Source organism: Colias philodice, chromosome 26 (assembly GCF_061535455.1).
Source record: "Colias philodice isolate Cphi_HAF_F1 chromosome 26, ilColPhil1 Martin Lab GWU primary, whole genome shotgun sequence".
NCBI classification, from domain to species: domain Eukaryota; kingdom Metazoa; phylum Arthropoda; class Insecta; order Lepidoptera; family Pieridae; genus Colias; species Colias philodice.
In genome coordinates, this window is record NC_143111.1 from 1,834,132 (window position 1) to 1,850,730 (window position 16,599).

General features: G+C 33.2%; 1 protein-coding gene across 2 annotated transcripts; it reads right to left on the bottom strand.

Annotated features, from left to right (window-relative positions):
* Positions 1-13,248: 13,248 nt before the first annotated feature.
* On the bottom strand, positions 13,249-16,023 carry LOC149476754 (ommochrome-binding protein-like). Of its 2 annotated transcripts, none has more exons than XM_089711414.1 (2): positions 15,912-16,023; positions 13,249-14,906 (listed from the first exon to the last, which is right to left on the bottom strand). In XM_089711414.1, exon 2 carries the CDS (start codon positions 14,896-14,898, stop codon positions 14,008-14,010), a length of 891 nt encoding a protein of 296 aa, XP_089567540.1. In that variant the 5' UTR covers positions 14,899-14,906; positions 15,912-16,023; the 3' UTR covers positions 13,249-14,007. The 2 variants fall into 2 exon arrangements, with proteins under 2 accessions (XP_089567540.1, XP_089567539.1); XM_089711413.1 differs by having other exon boundaries at positions 15,909-16,022.
* Positions 16,024-16,599: the final 576 nt, after the last annotated feature.

Below are 16,599 nucleotides of genomic sequence, written 5' to 3' on the forward strand. Positions count from 1 at the left end.
ATATCTTACTTCGCAAATAAATTGCTGCTATCCCATTAAAATATTTTATATTAAGCACGAGTTTTAATACGTATTTCGTCTTTGAAGTAGTTCTGCGCTGTTTAATTGGATACCAAACAAATGGAGAATTTAAAGTTCTAAATAAGCTTATAAACATCGGTAATTGAATATTTATCTTGAAATGTTTTTAAAGAGCAACTATGCAGTTTCTTGCCGGTTCTTCTCTATAAAAACTGCTTTCCGAATCGATGGTTGATGGTAAAATTCAAATTTCATGAGAATCGATGCAGCCGTTTCGGAGGAGTACGGTAAGTAACATTGCTACGAGATAATTTTATATATATAATATATATATATATATATAGAAGATAATCTATCAAATTATTCCAAACTGAACATCAATAGGTAAGTACTGAAGTCTGTTTAAAAATAAATATTATAATATCTAAAACGAACATAACCTCAAACCATCATTAGCACGATTTATGACCCGGCAAAACGCGAAAGCTCGAACATCTCGTAATAAATACTGGTAAATGAAAATAAATATTTTTATAAATAGCTATTTATTATCCATTCATAACTCATGCACAATAATGGGACGGGCAGGTTGTTATAAATCACAAGGTACACTGTGCGTTGTGGTAATGACGTCCAAAATGCTTCTCTCGTGAAAAATAATGTGTTACTTACTAATGTTATTAATCTATACTTAATATTATAAAGCTGAAGAGTTTGTTTGTTTGAACGCGCTAATCTCAGGCACTACTGGTCATATTTGAAAGATTCTTTCGGTGTTAGATAGCCCATTTGTCGAGGAAGGCTATAGGCTACTTATAATCACGCTAGTACCAACAGGAGCGGAGCAATGCGGGTAAAACCGCGGGACACAGCTAGTAGAGACTATAACCACATGTGTGACTAAATAAGGGCAGATGTTAGCTCTTAAATTCTTGAATTTGCTATCATACTGAACCGCTTAGTCAAAATGTTGCCACAAATAAACAGTGCTACTAATTTGAGTATCAGAACTGTGATTATCTGAGACTCTATCAGCCTTCAACCATAGAGTATGCAAGGAGTATGCTGTGTTGTTGATGTCTAAATTATTGACACTTGCAAAAAATTGTTAACACCATAGTAATAACACTTATCGCATTACTTCACCTAGGTACCTATTAAGATCTAGAACTTTCTATGTTTACCATTAGTAAGTTTGGAAGTCCAAATATAGTATATTAAGAGTTTTCTATATCCACTTAGGTACGACAAACACACGCATAACCCAAGCCCAAAGAAACATAAATTGCACTTCCTTAAACAGTTTCATATACCCAAAACATGCGAACTTAGTTGACTTCAAACGGCAAATAATTTCAAAATTAGGGTACCGTAATATGCAAAATTCAGGGGTCCGTCGCAATATTAGCTCTGGGAGGGCTACAGATCCCGGATTTATAGTTTCAATTTACCCATTACCCACCTTCCCCAGTTTACATAACTTGAGTAAATCGACCTTAATTACAATAAAGAACCCTATGCTTTAATTAAAATAATACACCGCAACAAAATATGTTATTTGTTCGTATCTGATTATCCCTTTTATTAATTGATGATAATGTAAAACAGAACCGCAAAAAAGCATAATATTTAATTACCAACAAAAATAATGAAAATAGAATTACAGGAATACAAGAGAATTAATTTGTAACGAAACTAAAATAGCCATAAACTGCTAGTTCGAGTTCATAATTAATCCAACCAATCTCTTAATTGATTCAACATCCTTAATGATTGTGTTATAATAATGACAATGTTTTATGACCTATATTGTACTAGAGGTCCGCCCCAGCTTCGCCCGTGGTACATATTTCGCAATAAAAGGTAGCCTATGTCCTTTCTCGGGTATCAAAATATCTTCATACCAAATTTCATGCAAATTGGTTCAGTAGTTTAGGCGTGATTGAGTAACAGACAGACAGACAGAGTTACTTTCGCATTTATAATATTAGTATGGATTGCTATACCTGCATACGGTTGCTAATATGCATGTAAAAATGTATTGTTATGCAATAAATGATTTGAATTTCATTTGATGAAGGGTTCCAAATGGCTCAATCTAATTTAATTAAATATTTAACCATTTCAACACATGATTGTACATACAATCTACATAATTAATTAAAATTCGACAAATAAGGCCATAATATTATAATCCCGACGTATATCAGCAATCGATACAATACGATGTTAATTACTTGCCATTAATATTTAAGCTAAAATCAAATATGGCCGGCTTATTGAAATATTATGCATAATTTATTTAAAGGTGATAATAATCTGTTGTAATTTGAGCGAACATTTCGTAGTGACTGTAATTACTAAATTCTCTCTGTTAATTTTTGTTGTTTGTCTTTTCAGAGTATTTAATATTCGGGATTTTATAAGTGTCAGTGATTGTTAATAAGATTATTGCATTTACGGTGCATCTTCATCAAACGAGGGAATGCTCATTTTACCTCACTATGTCAAATTATTATTTTAGTGTAAAAAGGCGTACAGGATCACAAGGAATGCTCTTGCTCTAGCTCTAACTCTATGTTCGTTTGATGTAATTGCACCGAAGGAATTGGGGGGGCTCGGGCGTCCCCGCAGTCTCCAAACTAGTCCCCAATAATGCGGCTACTAAGTGTGTGTCTCTGGTCCTGATGTTAAGCGCCTCGACTCAATGCCATCTTCATACCTGTACCTACTAGGGAAGCGCGTACCATCTTAGACCGCATCTTAGCTTTCCATCAGGCGAGATTGTGGTCAAGCGCTTCCCTATCTTTAGTAAAAAAAAAAGTGTTAATTCGATCATGATGGAAACGTAGTTAAGTTTAAAACCTCGTACGCAACACAATGTTCTTTCTATCCTCTAGCCTTTCTAATTTCTATCTCTACTCCTTTCTATCCTTCCTAATATTATTGCTAAAGGTGAAAGTTTGATATTGATAATATCGGTAAAACAAAACTATGTTTAACAATAGGTCGATAAAAAGCCTTCTTCAATTTTACAAAAAACTCTTGCATCAAGCACACCAAAAAGACTTTCACATTAACATAATCTAACTGCAATCGAAACAGCCCTTCGCTACAGGTATTTTTACACCTGGCTAATTGGCTCACTCATATCGACACAAAGTTTAGTTAAGGGTACATATTGGTGCCACAATAGCCAGCCTCCACATGCGGGGCACGCACCAATGAGAAAGGAATTCATTTGTAGCGAAAAAGTTAGGCAGTGGTGCCTTGGAAGTAGTAAATGTGGATGTGCTATGGAAAATTTGTTTTTTTTCTTTGATGTACCTAGAGTTTATTTATATGTCAACTTTGACTAAGCAATTATTTCATTAATCTCTCAGAACAATTTAAGAACAATTTGGACTTAATTTAGCATAAAAAAACTCAATTATTCTAAAAAGCGGGACCGCTTGTACACCCACGCCAGACTGACTTCTTTTAATTACGAATTTAACCCTGCAAGTTTCTGTATAATGTAATTTAAAGAAACTATATAAATTGCTGCATTTTACCGTTGTTTTAACATGGTTTGCATTATATTCTTATGTACCTATAGAACTGGGAATTTTACCAAGTCTATAAATAATAAATGGCAATCGAATGGAGAATGTATTCACTATGTGAGTCTTGATTCTGGATTGCATTTTTCTACTCGTGTTGTTTACCTACGAATGCAACAATTTACCTATTGCAAATCGAAAAAAAAGGTAATTGCATTGCAATGGCTTGCGGTAAATGAAACTTGACTCGACTATTGAACTGAAGAACAACAGGACTATATACTATGACCACCTATGACGCACACATACATTATATTACACACTACAGCACATCCATATCCACCCACCACACCCACCCACCCACCACATCCATATTTTCGTCATCCTTGTCCTGGACCCACATAAAAATCGTCGCATGAACATTTATAGGGAGTTACGGAATTCGAAAGGTTAGCAGCCGTTCCGTGACGGCGTCTTATTGCTATTTATTGATTCCCTTTCACCACTCAACTATAAAGACTTTAAGCCTTTACCCGGTTCATATGAGAAGTTTATTACGGTACTTAAAGTCAGGTAGAAAAACGCATTTTATTTTTATTTACTTTTGATAAATTGACTTTTTGTAATCAACCATCGTCATAGTAATATAACACTAAAAAGACACAGAAAATTAGTTTTCGATACCCTTGTTTCTTTATAATTTAAATATTAGGTAATTTCTATCTCCTCAGCTTGTCTGCATAATTTTCTCGTCGTATCCAAAAGTATTAAAATTCAAGAGACTATTTTCAATTCCAATATATCTTTTTCGGACTGGTTCTTTTTTTGAATGAAAGTTTAATCAAATATTTTTCAATTTAACAAACATTGTATTTAATAATATTATAATAAGTAATGACAATTCGTGGTAAAGCGCTCCGAAAAACAACCTCTAATTTACACGTTAGGAATGAAATAGTAGTTTATTTCTCCAATGGCAAAAGTTCAACACTTCATTTTAACAGAACCGAATGAACCAAATTCAGCTGTCAAAATTGCCGCGCAAATCTACTCTCTACATTGTTTATTGCTTTTTTAATGTCTATTCCGACCATAGACAACATTTTATCAATACTTTTTTGTCTCGTTTTATCTGACATAAACTTAATTAAATGTATAGACCAAGTATAGACCAATTCTATTTCATTGCACTAACTGAACTTGAAATGTCTTCAATATTTGAGTAGATACTCCATTAAGTTTAAATAATAATTTATATAATAAATTAATTAGTAATGTCAAAGTAGATGTTAAAGTTTGTAAAAACATTTATTTACTAAGAAATGAATAATTTTATCTTGATTAACTATTTATATAGAGACGAATTTAAAATAAAAAGAACAACAGCTATAATGAACACAAAAATATAGGGCTATATTTTCATTAAGATTTGAATTGTAAAATAAATAATGAAAAGTTTATTCTGCTACAAAATTTACCACACAATTACACAACACCGAATATTGAAAAAACAACCTATAAAAGTTTAAATAGATGTATCTACATAACTAATATCATATTTTCATGATTCAAAGTTTTCAATCTATATGACCAACATACACGCGATTCCTTATACTTTTGTTAAACAATTATTCCCCAGATTTATCCCCAAAATTCGAATCAAATAGACACAGTGAGCGATGGGACAAACCGGGGCAATCGTTCAAATGGTCCCGGGGAATCTGGCCCTGGGGACCGCGGAGACACATCACCCCTCTAAATGTATGCAAAACTCTGCAAAATAAAATTTCCCGCCACTTTGCTTTCACTCATAATAAAATTTTCCTGAATTAATTTAAGCTGGCAGTCTTTTGATTATAATTTTTGTTTATTTACATGAATATAATTTTCCTTGGATATCTACTTATTATTTATATGAAAATATTATACATGTAGGTAGTATAACAATATTATATCTATCTATAAATTTATATTCTTAATTAATAAGTTAAATCAAATTAATTTATAAAACTTTCAATTGAATTTCACAGAAACGATTAAAAACTCACAACCACAGCAGCCATTAATTTATTTAACAAATTTCCTAAAATCAAATTTTCCGATGAGCTTCAAGCTATTAATTAAATCTTTGCCAATATTTTCATTGGACGGCTTAATTTTAACCTTTTCAAATTGTCTTAAATTTGGGGTAAAATATATCTATGGGCTCAGATGGTGATGACTAGTAAAGCGTTCTTTTCTAGCTTAAATGTTTAATTAATGCAATTGACCGCCTCCTTGGTACAGTGGTTGACGCATGAACGTAGGACAGAGGGGTCCTGGGTTCGATCCCCGGGGGAGACGAAGAAAAAAAATGTCTCGGTCTGGCAGGACACAGAAGGCTGATCACCTACTTGTCCCTAAAGAAAATCGATCAGTGAAATAGATGTATGAATAATGCATCTGCCCCTTACCCCACTAGGGGACACGGGACTTTACTTTTTTAATCCAATTGATATTTGAAATATCTTTAACTGAAATATTAAACGCGATTTGTTTGCAGTACCTATTATTTATACTAAGCATCTGTTGACCTTACAATAATATACATGTATCTCATAATATGAATAATTCTATTTTTACATCAGAATAATAAATATTATATCCTTGATTATATAATTTCCGTAACAATAATGTTATTTCCATAATCTTATCAATTCATAGCAAAAAGTTCACAATTTTAAACTTTACTTATTACTACATAATTTACAGTCACTTTGGCTAAAAGTGGAGTAACCATTTATTTAAAATTTCTTTTAACATAATAACATTCAATACTTCTTCCAGTGAGTTACAAAGGGTAAATAAGTTTGAATTTTTTATAATGCGCCCTTAACTTTCGTCGGGAAGACGAGCCCTGTGATGATTACGAAAGCAGGGACGGATTTGCTGTGGATTTACAAGAAATTTTCTAAAAATATTGTTTGCTGAGACTTTTATTCTCTAGTAGTTAGATTCATACTTCACGGAGTACGACTAAGGATTTCTTCAGCCATTTGTGTGTACCTATTACCATTTACCACTAGTAATTTTTTTTTTTATTTGTAATTAAATATTTTTTTTTATGTATCAATGAATAATTATATTTTACGTTAATAAATGAGTTATTATAAATGTATCGATCCTTAAATAAGAATAAGGACTTATAAGTCCTTTATTTTTATACAGGTTTCAACAGTGTTTTATCGTCATAGAATAACTTGTAAGAATGTAATTACAAATTAAATCGGTGAAAAGGCATCATCGTTACATGCAACTCAATTAAAAACTGTGTGTGGTGTAGTAAAAAAAACCTTCTCGACTTTATTAAACAATAAAGCTAGCAAAATAATTTTAAATACAGGTTAGGATACCCGGTTTCTTTCAGACAGCTCCCCGAAGCCTTAGCGGTCTACATCAAAGAGAAGTTTGAGTGATTGTAATGTCGCTCATGCCATTCACGTCTATTTCAAAAATTCACCCCTATTATATTATAGACTAGCGGTCCGCCCCGGCTTCGCCCGTGGTACATATCTCGAAATAAAAGGTAGCCTATGTTCTTTCTCAGGGTCTAAAGATTATCTGTGCCAAATTTCATCAAAATCGGTCTAGTAGTTTATGAGCATATTCATTACAATCAAACAAACAAAGTTTTCCTCTATATAATATTAGTTTAGATGTGTTTAAAGTCCGTCCCAAAAGCGAACACCACTTTTCCCTCCCTCACTCATCTTTGCGTAACTCAAGAATTGATGGATAAATATTTTTATGGACTCAAGAGATGAATTTTCTCGTATGTTTTGAATCTTCTGCTTTACGTTAGGCATTTTAGGTTTTAACGAGATTAGCTTGTTTATGACGAGCCATCTGGAGTCCCAGCCATGTTTATGTTTAGGTTTTTAAGAGAAATGTATAATTGCAAGATTTTGTACACATTTACTTGGATATTTTAAAGTGAAACTTTTATTACATCGTCTCAAACTTTTTGGTCTGTGTAGCGCATGTCGCGTGTATCGCGGCTGCCGAGTAGGTATACCTACTCGGCAGCCGACCGTCACGCGACATGCGCTACACAAAGCAGTGTTCGGAACCGTTCGAACAGTTTCACTTTTACCGTGGTTTCATAAAACCACACAACATTTTTTTATACTGCTTTCATTTCTTTATTATAATTCTGTATGAAGGCACTCTGTTGGCTACAACAGATAATTCAATTTATTATCATCAAAAAAGTAATAACGCCTTTAACAGTATTTAAAACACCGATATAAAATACAGGAAGTTATATTTTTAAATTATAGTGCTTCTCCCTTACATAGAACAATTAATTTTGTACAAAATTATTCTACTAATATTATAAATGCGAAAGTTTCTGAGGATGTGTGTGTGTGTGTGTCTCTTTCACGCAAATATTACTGAACTGATTACAATGAAATTGCACACATATAGGAGGTAACTTGGATTAACACATAGGATAGGTTTTATCCTGGAAATCCCACGCGAACGAGGACTATGCGGGTTTTCCTTTGAAAACGCGGGCGGAAATCTAGTTTATTATAATTATAACATTTAAGAAAGGAAGTTATATTTTTAAATAATTATGGCGGTTCTCTCTTATATAACACAATTAATTTTGTACAAAATTATGTATTAAATCAAAAAGCCATCAACGATCACAAAATATTTACCATAAACTTAAGCGCGTCACACACGGTGAAGATACTATAATAATATTTTATCTTAAGATACTGTAATATTTTATATTGCGTACTAAGACCCCTGTAGAAACGCCATCCTGTTACAAATGACCCACAAAATTTCGCGTCATTTGTAACAGGATGGCGGTTCTACAGGGGTCTTAGTACGCAATGACAAAAAGAAAAATGATGGTCCGAACGCTGATACCGGATGCGTTAAGATACTGTAATATAAAATATAACAGTATCTTAAGATAAAATATTATAGTATCTTCACCGTGTGTGACGCGCTTTATGACTAAGCAAGTAATTATAAGTTCTAGAGTGGGGAACAGTTAAGAAAACACCGATTTAGAAATTAATTTTATTCAAAACGGACTCTACTATATTCTGGAGACCTGATGATGGCTAGGGTGGAGAACATCTCACCTACAGAGATATAAAAGATGGAGTACATTATTTGACGTAATTCTATAGAACGGCCTCTACCATGTCATGGTGTATCGAATGGTAATGGTGACCAGGCAAATGTATTTAGCGTTCTCTGTATATCTCTTCATACCTATATTCCTACGAATTGCATGCATGCATGAAGGTTGCATGCATATATTCCTACGAATATATGCATGCAACCTTCCGAATATATGCATGCAATATATCCATGCATATGCAACCTACACACACCGAAAAAAATAGGGGAACGAACAAGAAATCACGTCTTTTTCGACTGGTTATGTATTTTGAAGTTAGTTAGAGGTTAATTTTTTAAATCCCTTACGTCTTTGAAATGACGATGATGAAAAAAAATGTGTTTCGATTTTTAAACATTAATTTTTTTTTTCATTTCCACAACCGCACATCCCGTCTCAAACTGAAGTATCATCCTCATCATCTGGATGCATGGCGATCTAGTACAGTGCGATTCACCCGGCACTTTTTGCCAAGAACAACATCGTTGTGGAATGAACTTCCATCTGAGGTGTTTCCAAGCGTCTTCGACAAGGAGATGTTCAAAAAAAGGGCATATAAACATCTTAAAGGCCGGCAACACATTCGCGGTGCCCCTGACAACGCGAATGCTAATGGGCGGCGGGCTTCACTTTCCATCAGGTGACCCGCCTGCTCGCTTGCCCGCTTAACTATTAAAAAAAATATATTATACCCATTTAAGAGTTTGGTGCCTATTTATCGACTATTTATAGCAGCTTCAAAACAAAAATATTGTAACGTGTTTTAAACTGAGTTCATTTATTTCTACTGTTTATCTTTGAACACATTACAAAATGAATGATTTTCCTGCGACTGAAGTTACCAGAGCCATAGCTATGACTGATATGGGTCATACCTTCCGTTCAAAGAATACAGTGTTAGTTGTGTCGATATCTATGGTAATCGAATAAAATAAAATAAAAATTTTAGGTTTTACCGATAGCCCATAAAAAAGAAGTAGGGTAGTGTCCTACCATACTTTTCCGGTGTGACCACCCGCCATACCGACGTGAATGCGTTGATTTAAAAAATAAACAATTCAACCATTTGTACCAGGCTAATTTTTGCACAGGTAATCATCGTCCAGTAGCCATGTAGATACGAAAATCGCCATGCCATACTTTTCAGACAGTTCCAAATGGTCGCCATACCGCCAAAAATCAGCAATTTTTTATGCTAAACGATTTGTACCACCTTAAATTTTATTAAAGTGAAACTTTTATTACATCGTCTCAAACTTTTTGGTCTGTGTAGCGCATGTCGCATGTATCGCGGCTGCCGAGTAGGTATACCTACTCGGCAGCCGACCGTCACGCGACATGCGCTACACAAAGCAGTGTTCGGAACCGTTCGAACAGTTTCACTTTTACCGTGGTTTCATAAAACCACACAACATTTATTTTCAACAGCTCCTGAATGATCATAAACAGAAGTGTGATAATGCCATACCTATGGGAGGAGGCGAATTTGTATAATAAAGTTTTTCATTGTAAGATTTTATTCGGATTTTGAACGGTTTGTAGCAGTATGGCACAAATTTTTAACCGACTAATACTTTATTAAAGTACATATGTATTAAATAAAAATAACTACGTTAAAAAAAAAGTCGGTGCCAACAAAGTGCCAAGCACTAAGCACTTAGTATTAAGCCCGTGCACCGACATCAAACCTATTTAATAAATAGCACATATAAATAATATGTAGTAATTAATAATATCAAATCTCTTTTATTTTTTATTTTTAACGTAGTTATTTTTTCCTCTATTAAAAGTAAGGCAAATATAGTAATGGTCACATTGCGTCACATACTTTCCAAATAGATATTTGCCATAAATGCCATACTGGTACGAATCGTCAATTTTTTTTTACGTCTTGGCTTAAATCTCACAATCGTCCGCCCCATTATTTTTTGTAATCTGGGATAACATTTTGTAGGTAGAATTGTATACAAACAAACAAAATATAATGATCCCATACTATAACAAGTATTTTACGTATTGTACAGTCGTATTTTTTAAACGTGTCGAATAAATAAGTTTTTTAAGCACTTTTCCCCCTACTAGAAGTATGGCAAATATAATAATGGACACATTTTATCTAATACTTTCCAAAAATCCAAATGCAATACTGGTATAAATCGTTTAGCGAAAAAAAAAACATTCTGATTTTCGGCGGTATGGCGACCATTTGGAACTGTCTGAAAAGTATGGCATGGCGATTTTCGTTCGATTTTCGATTGCGATTTTCGATATTCGCTACTGGACGATGATTACCTGTGCAAAAATTAGCCTGGTACAAATGGTTAATTTTTTTTTAAATCAACGCATTCACGTCGGTATTGTGGTCTCTAAATCACACCGGAAAAGTATGGCATGACACTACCGCCTACTTCTTTTTTATTGGCTATCGGTAAATCCTAAAACTAATGTGTTACAAATCGTTTGACTTCCGTAATTTATCCGATGAGTTCGACTTAAGCCCATGCGCCTAGTCTGCCGGTACCACTGTTCTGACCATCATTTTTCTTTTTGTCATTGCGTACTAAGACCACTGTAGAACCGCCATCCTGAAATTTTGTGTCAGTATCTCCCGGCTTTGGATTGTTTTGGACCCTAGAACACCAATTAATCTTTTTTAAAAAATATTCAAGGCACAGGGAAAGTCTGGTTACTGTTTTATAGGTATGTGTTTTCTGATAATATTTTACTGTCAAAAATTATCAACACTGGATATTATTCAATGACGCCTTTCAAAAACAAAACTAATTTACAAACAGATTTTTATATCTTTACATACCTATTTTTAACTTTCATTTCATGAACTGCTCATGTAAATACCTATTACAATCTGGTTTAATTTAACAAAACATTCAATTCGGTGAATTTTAGCGTTATTTTGCAAAAAAAACCGCACGTACAGTCCCCCGTCCGAGTCGAACTGACACCGTCAAATTTCGTCGAAAATATGCAATAGAGGTGAGGTTTTATGTGGGTTTTATTATAAATTCGAGTTTTTTCTTGATAATTTAACGATAATAATGAAAATTGAAAAAACAATCAATACAAATTGTTACAAATATCATAACATATATTTTGGTATAAATTTCATGTATAAATATGTAGCCGTTTTCCTAACAAAATGCGTTTTATGTTCAAAAAGGGGTTGATTTGTATGTATTTTTTTTATGTTTAGGCCGTTCTAAAATGAAAAGTAAACAATACACTTTGTTAATTATATCCTTGGGTATCACATATATTTTTTTTAACACAATCGTACCAACAGTTTCCTCAACAAAATTCAATATGTATAAGGTGTTTTTCGGTTTTGACCATAGTAATCCCCTTAAAAATCTTTCTTGACAAGGAAATTCTAAGAACTTCATGAAATACATGCAAAGAATAGCAATATTTATATAACATTAACATATATATCGAGCTTCTCGTAAAACGTTTCAAAAAACCGATGAAATGTAAAACCTCTTTTGTGGGAATCGAACCCAAATAAGAGGGTAAATACTGTTTGATGTTGCCAAATGACCACTTGGTTTGAAAGCCATTTCATTTTAATACCTTGCTTTGTACCTTCTGTACTTTGCAATATTTGTTGATGCGGTATGAATGTACCTACGACATTCATATAGGTAAATATTTAAGTGGTTACTAAGTTAAATGAAATCTGTTTTTGTATACATATTTACTTTTTTTCATGTAAAAAAAACATCATCTCTCTACGACGTAATTTAACATAACTCCGCTTATCAGTAATTGCTAGCCAACGCTATTGGGCCACAGACATTGTGCCAAAAACAAATCTATACTAATATTATAAAGGTGAAGAGTTTGTTTGTTTGTTTGAACGCGCTAATCTCAAGAACTAGGTACTGGTCCGATTTGGAAAATTCTTTGATAACCCATTTATCGAGAAGCGGAGCCACGCGGGTGAAACCGCAGAGCGCAGCTAGTATATTATAAAATACCTGTAAAATAAATTATCTAGTCCATGACCGTCTAAATATTTACCAACAGAGTAAGAAAATGAAACGAAAAAGTATTAATTTCTTTATTAACAAATACTGTTTTAAATTTATACACTTAAAATTATATTAACATTGTTAAACTAATCATATCATACAATTTTAATAGAGTAATGTTATAAGGGATATAATCATATAATTAATATTAATTTAGTTCATTATTAAATGACCCAGTGTGGGTTCAATTCGCTTGTACCGTTTATTTGTGTTGCTACTTTCTATTTCACACATTCTGGCTTATTATTAGATAATTGTCATCGTTCTGAAATTGTTACAAATTCATTTGATCTAAAAGTACTACATGTAACTGGAATCCTGCTAATATTATAAATGCGAAAGTTTGTGAGGATGGATGTTTGTGTATGTGTATGTTTGTTACTCTTTCACGCAAATACTACTGAACTGATTACAATGAAATTTAGCACACATATAGAGGGTAAATGGAAATCCCACAGGAACGGGAATTATGCAGTTTTTTCTTTGAAAACGCGGGCGAAGCCGCGGGCGGAAAGCTAGTATTACATAAAATGACAAATGCGATAATTATCTAGCTATTATATACGGCGTAATGCTACAAACTCATTTTATTTAAAAATTCGTTAATATTTTGAGTATTTTCCAGGATTCCAAAGTACATTGTATAGTTGATACAATCTTTTACAACTTACAAATACAAAATTATATCCTTAATCAATTCCCTGAACAACGCCTCTCATATTATGTTGCTAGCCGTATCTACATGACACAGTCACACGTTCAAAGTAAACTAGCCCTTAGCGACTAGTTAAAATAGATGATCTCCACATAAACACATCAACACAATTAAGCCATTAGGACCAAGAGCGAGGACAAATAAATGAATATCAATGTCTTCAAGCAGGAAATTAAACGGTTATGTCTTTCCTCAAAATAACGGGATTGTCCTGTAAGATATAATTACGCAATATGATTTCTATTATCTTTTTGAATTGAAACTTCTTTATCGGGGTTGGAAAAAAATTTAGTGTAACATTTTTTCGTTACACGTGACATTTTTCCTTTACGCGCCATCTTTTTCTTAACTCTACCACGCGTGATTCGACGTATTTCTGTAAAGTTGCATATAGTAATTTTTTTTTTAAATAAGGTCATAAAGAAGTTTCACTTCTTACGTGTGTACACTAGTACACGCACACATCTTTTTCGACTATGGGAATATATTTAAAATTTACCATCTAGTTACATTTTTCTTGTTTGAAGTACCATCGTCACACAACGTCATATTTACTTCTAATAGTTTATACAGACTTCTCCCTGATGTGAACATAAAATTGTTATCATTATCGAAAGTAAGCGCATCAATATCTTCCAATTCAATCACTTTTTCCACTTTGGAATCAGCTAGGTTTCTATCTATAGTAATTTTATAAATACCATCTAACCACCAAGCATATATTTCATCGTCTAAATTAATAGCCAATCCTCTAAAATATGAATTTTTCGACAGCCACACCGTCTCATCGTTTTTACTCGCAAACAATCCGTACATACTGACGAACACAGTAACATAGTCTCTATTAACAACAAAGTTCTTCACCGGCATGTGTTCGACAATTACATCAAAGTTATCTCCTTTCTTCTTAACGATTCTGTATTCACCGTTCCTTACAAAGTATACGTGGCCCTTATAAAACAAGCTAAGTACGCTATCGCCGCGGGAACTGTACGGCGCCACTTTATATGATTTAGTATCTAAGACGTAAATGCCATCACTGCCTCCGAGGTAGACGAGTCCATTTTCTTGATCAACGTCGAATGTTCCGAAATTCATGATGAATTTCCCGCCAGAAATAACCGTGCTGTTAACGGGATCGTCCAAATTGATGAAGCCAACTTTATAGTACTCTTCATCGTTGATGTTAGGTTCGAAACTGTAGAACAGAGTGTTTGTTGAGCGTAATATGCCTAATTTGTGGATAACGATGCGATCCCTGAACGGCGCTTGTATGTCGAAGAGGTAGGTGACGTTGTAACACGAGAAATTGCTTCGGACACATGTTGTGCACGACTCGCTTAAAATAAGCGGTATTGTAGACAGGAGAGTGATCGCAAACAGCATGATGATATCTGAAATTGTAATAAATATACTGATATCAGTATAGTATAATAGCTATAGCATGGGATGCGTTTTTTTTTCTTTACTGCGGTAGGAATTAATAGCCATTCCATATATATTTAACTACGTACCTATTGGTCGTTCGATCAAGTAGCGGATTCGTCAAATGACGGCGACATTCACAAATTAATAATATAACGTAATTTAAAATTTAGTAAATATTATGAAATGAAATAAAAAAATTAAGTATTTTGTAACTGTTTTATTTGACTCTATTATGCTCAATTGGTTGCAACAAACATTTTTCCTTCCTTTTTATCTATTGTACAAGTATAATATAAAAGTAAAACTACATAAAACTAACACCAGTCATTTATATCACATAGCACTATAAAAGAATATCGATTAGTTCCTCGGTAACTTGAAACTGTCCATAGTTGGAGCAAACTATAATGCTCCAATAAATTAGGATATTAATGTCGCCACATAATGGGACTAAGTAATTATGGTTAATTGCATTGTTTTTGCTATTACTGACCCTATTATATATGTAATTCTATTTGTAATATAATATTCGTAAGGGTACATTACTGATAAATAGACTACATTTTATTCATGATGTTATTATTACCTTGGTAGAGCAAAAATAACAAATACAAGTTGACATTATTTTTCCTACCTACATCAATATTAAATACCACGCAGGTTCATAGATTATCACCCAATCAATATACTATTCCAATTAATGTAATATATAAAACTAATCAATCAAAACTTTACTTTCAAACTTTATAACGAAATTGATCAATATTTCTACGAATCCTACTATTCTACGAAATCACAACCATCTTTCAAATATTATTACTCTTAATAATTACTACGAGTAATTATTAAGAGTATTTTAACAAACTATTTATTAATACTTAATTGTACTTCACTATTTTCGAAATTAAAACCTCCAAATCTCCATTTAATTCCCGTTAAAATAGAACTAAATTAATAAACAAAATTACCACATTCCAATCGTTTCACTACACTAAAACTACGGACCACTAGTCACCACCATACCGACCACTACCACTCGGCACGAGACTGTATGACTGTGTGTACACAAAGCATGAGTAACCTTGCTTATTAAGCTGCTTACAGACTGTGAAATTTAGCTCTAAACAGGGATATAGTGTGTTCCTGGTTCTATTAATGCGATCCATCAATGACTAGCATAGCGTATATCAATATATATGTGAATAGCGTCCTACTAATATTATAAATGCGAAAGTTTGTGAGGATGGATGTATGTATTTTTGTTACTCTTTCACGCAAATACTACTGAACCGAATACAATGAAATTTAGCAGACATATAGAGAGTAACTTGGATTAACACATATTATAGGATAGGATAGGTTTTATCCCGAAAATTCCACGGGAACGGGAACTAAAACTAAACAGGTTTTTTCTTTGAAAACGTGTGCGAAGCCGCGGGCGGAAACCTAGTCTTATATTATGATATAGAGAAAAGTAAAAGTGTTAGCTAGAGTAATATGATTTACTATTCTTTGTTTTTGTTGTTTCTATATTAATATCAACATTCAAGATCTTTATACATTGTTACAATAACAAAATTATTTTATCAATTTAATACCTTGCCTAGTAAAAACTGCGGTAAACGCTTTTCATATGTTTTATTGAGAGCTTCTATAAGC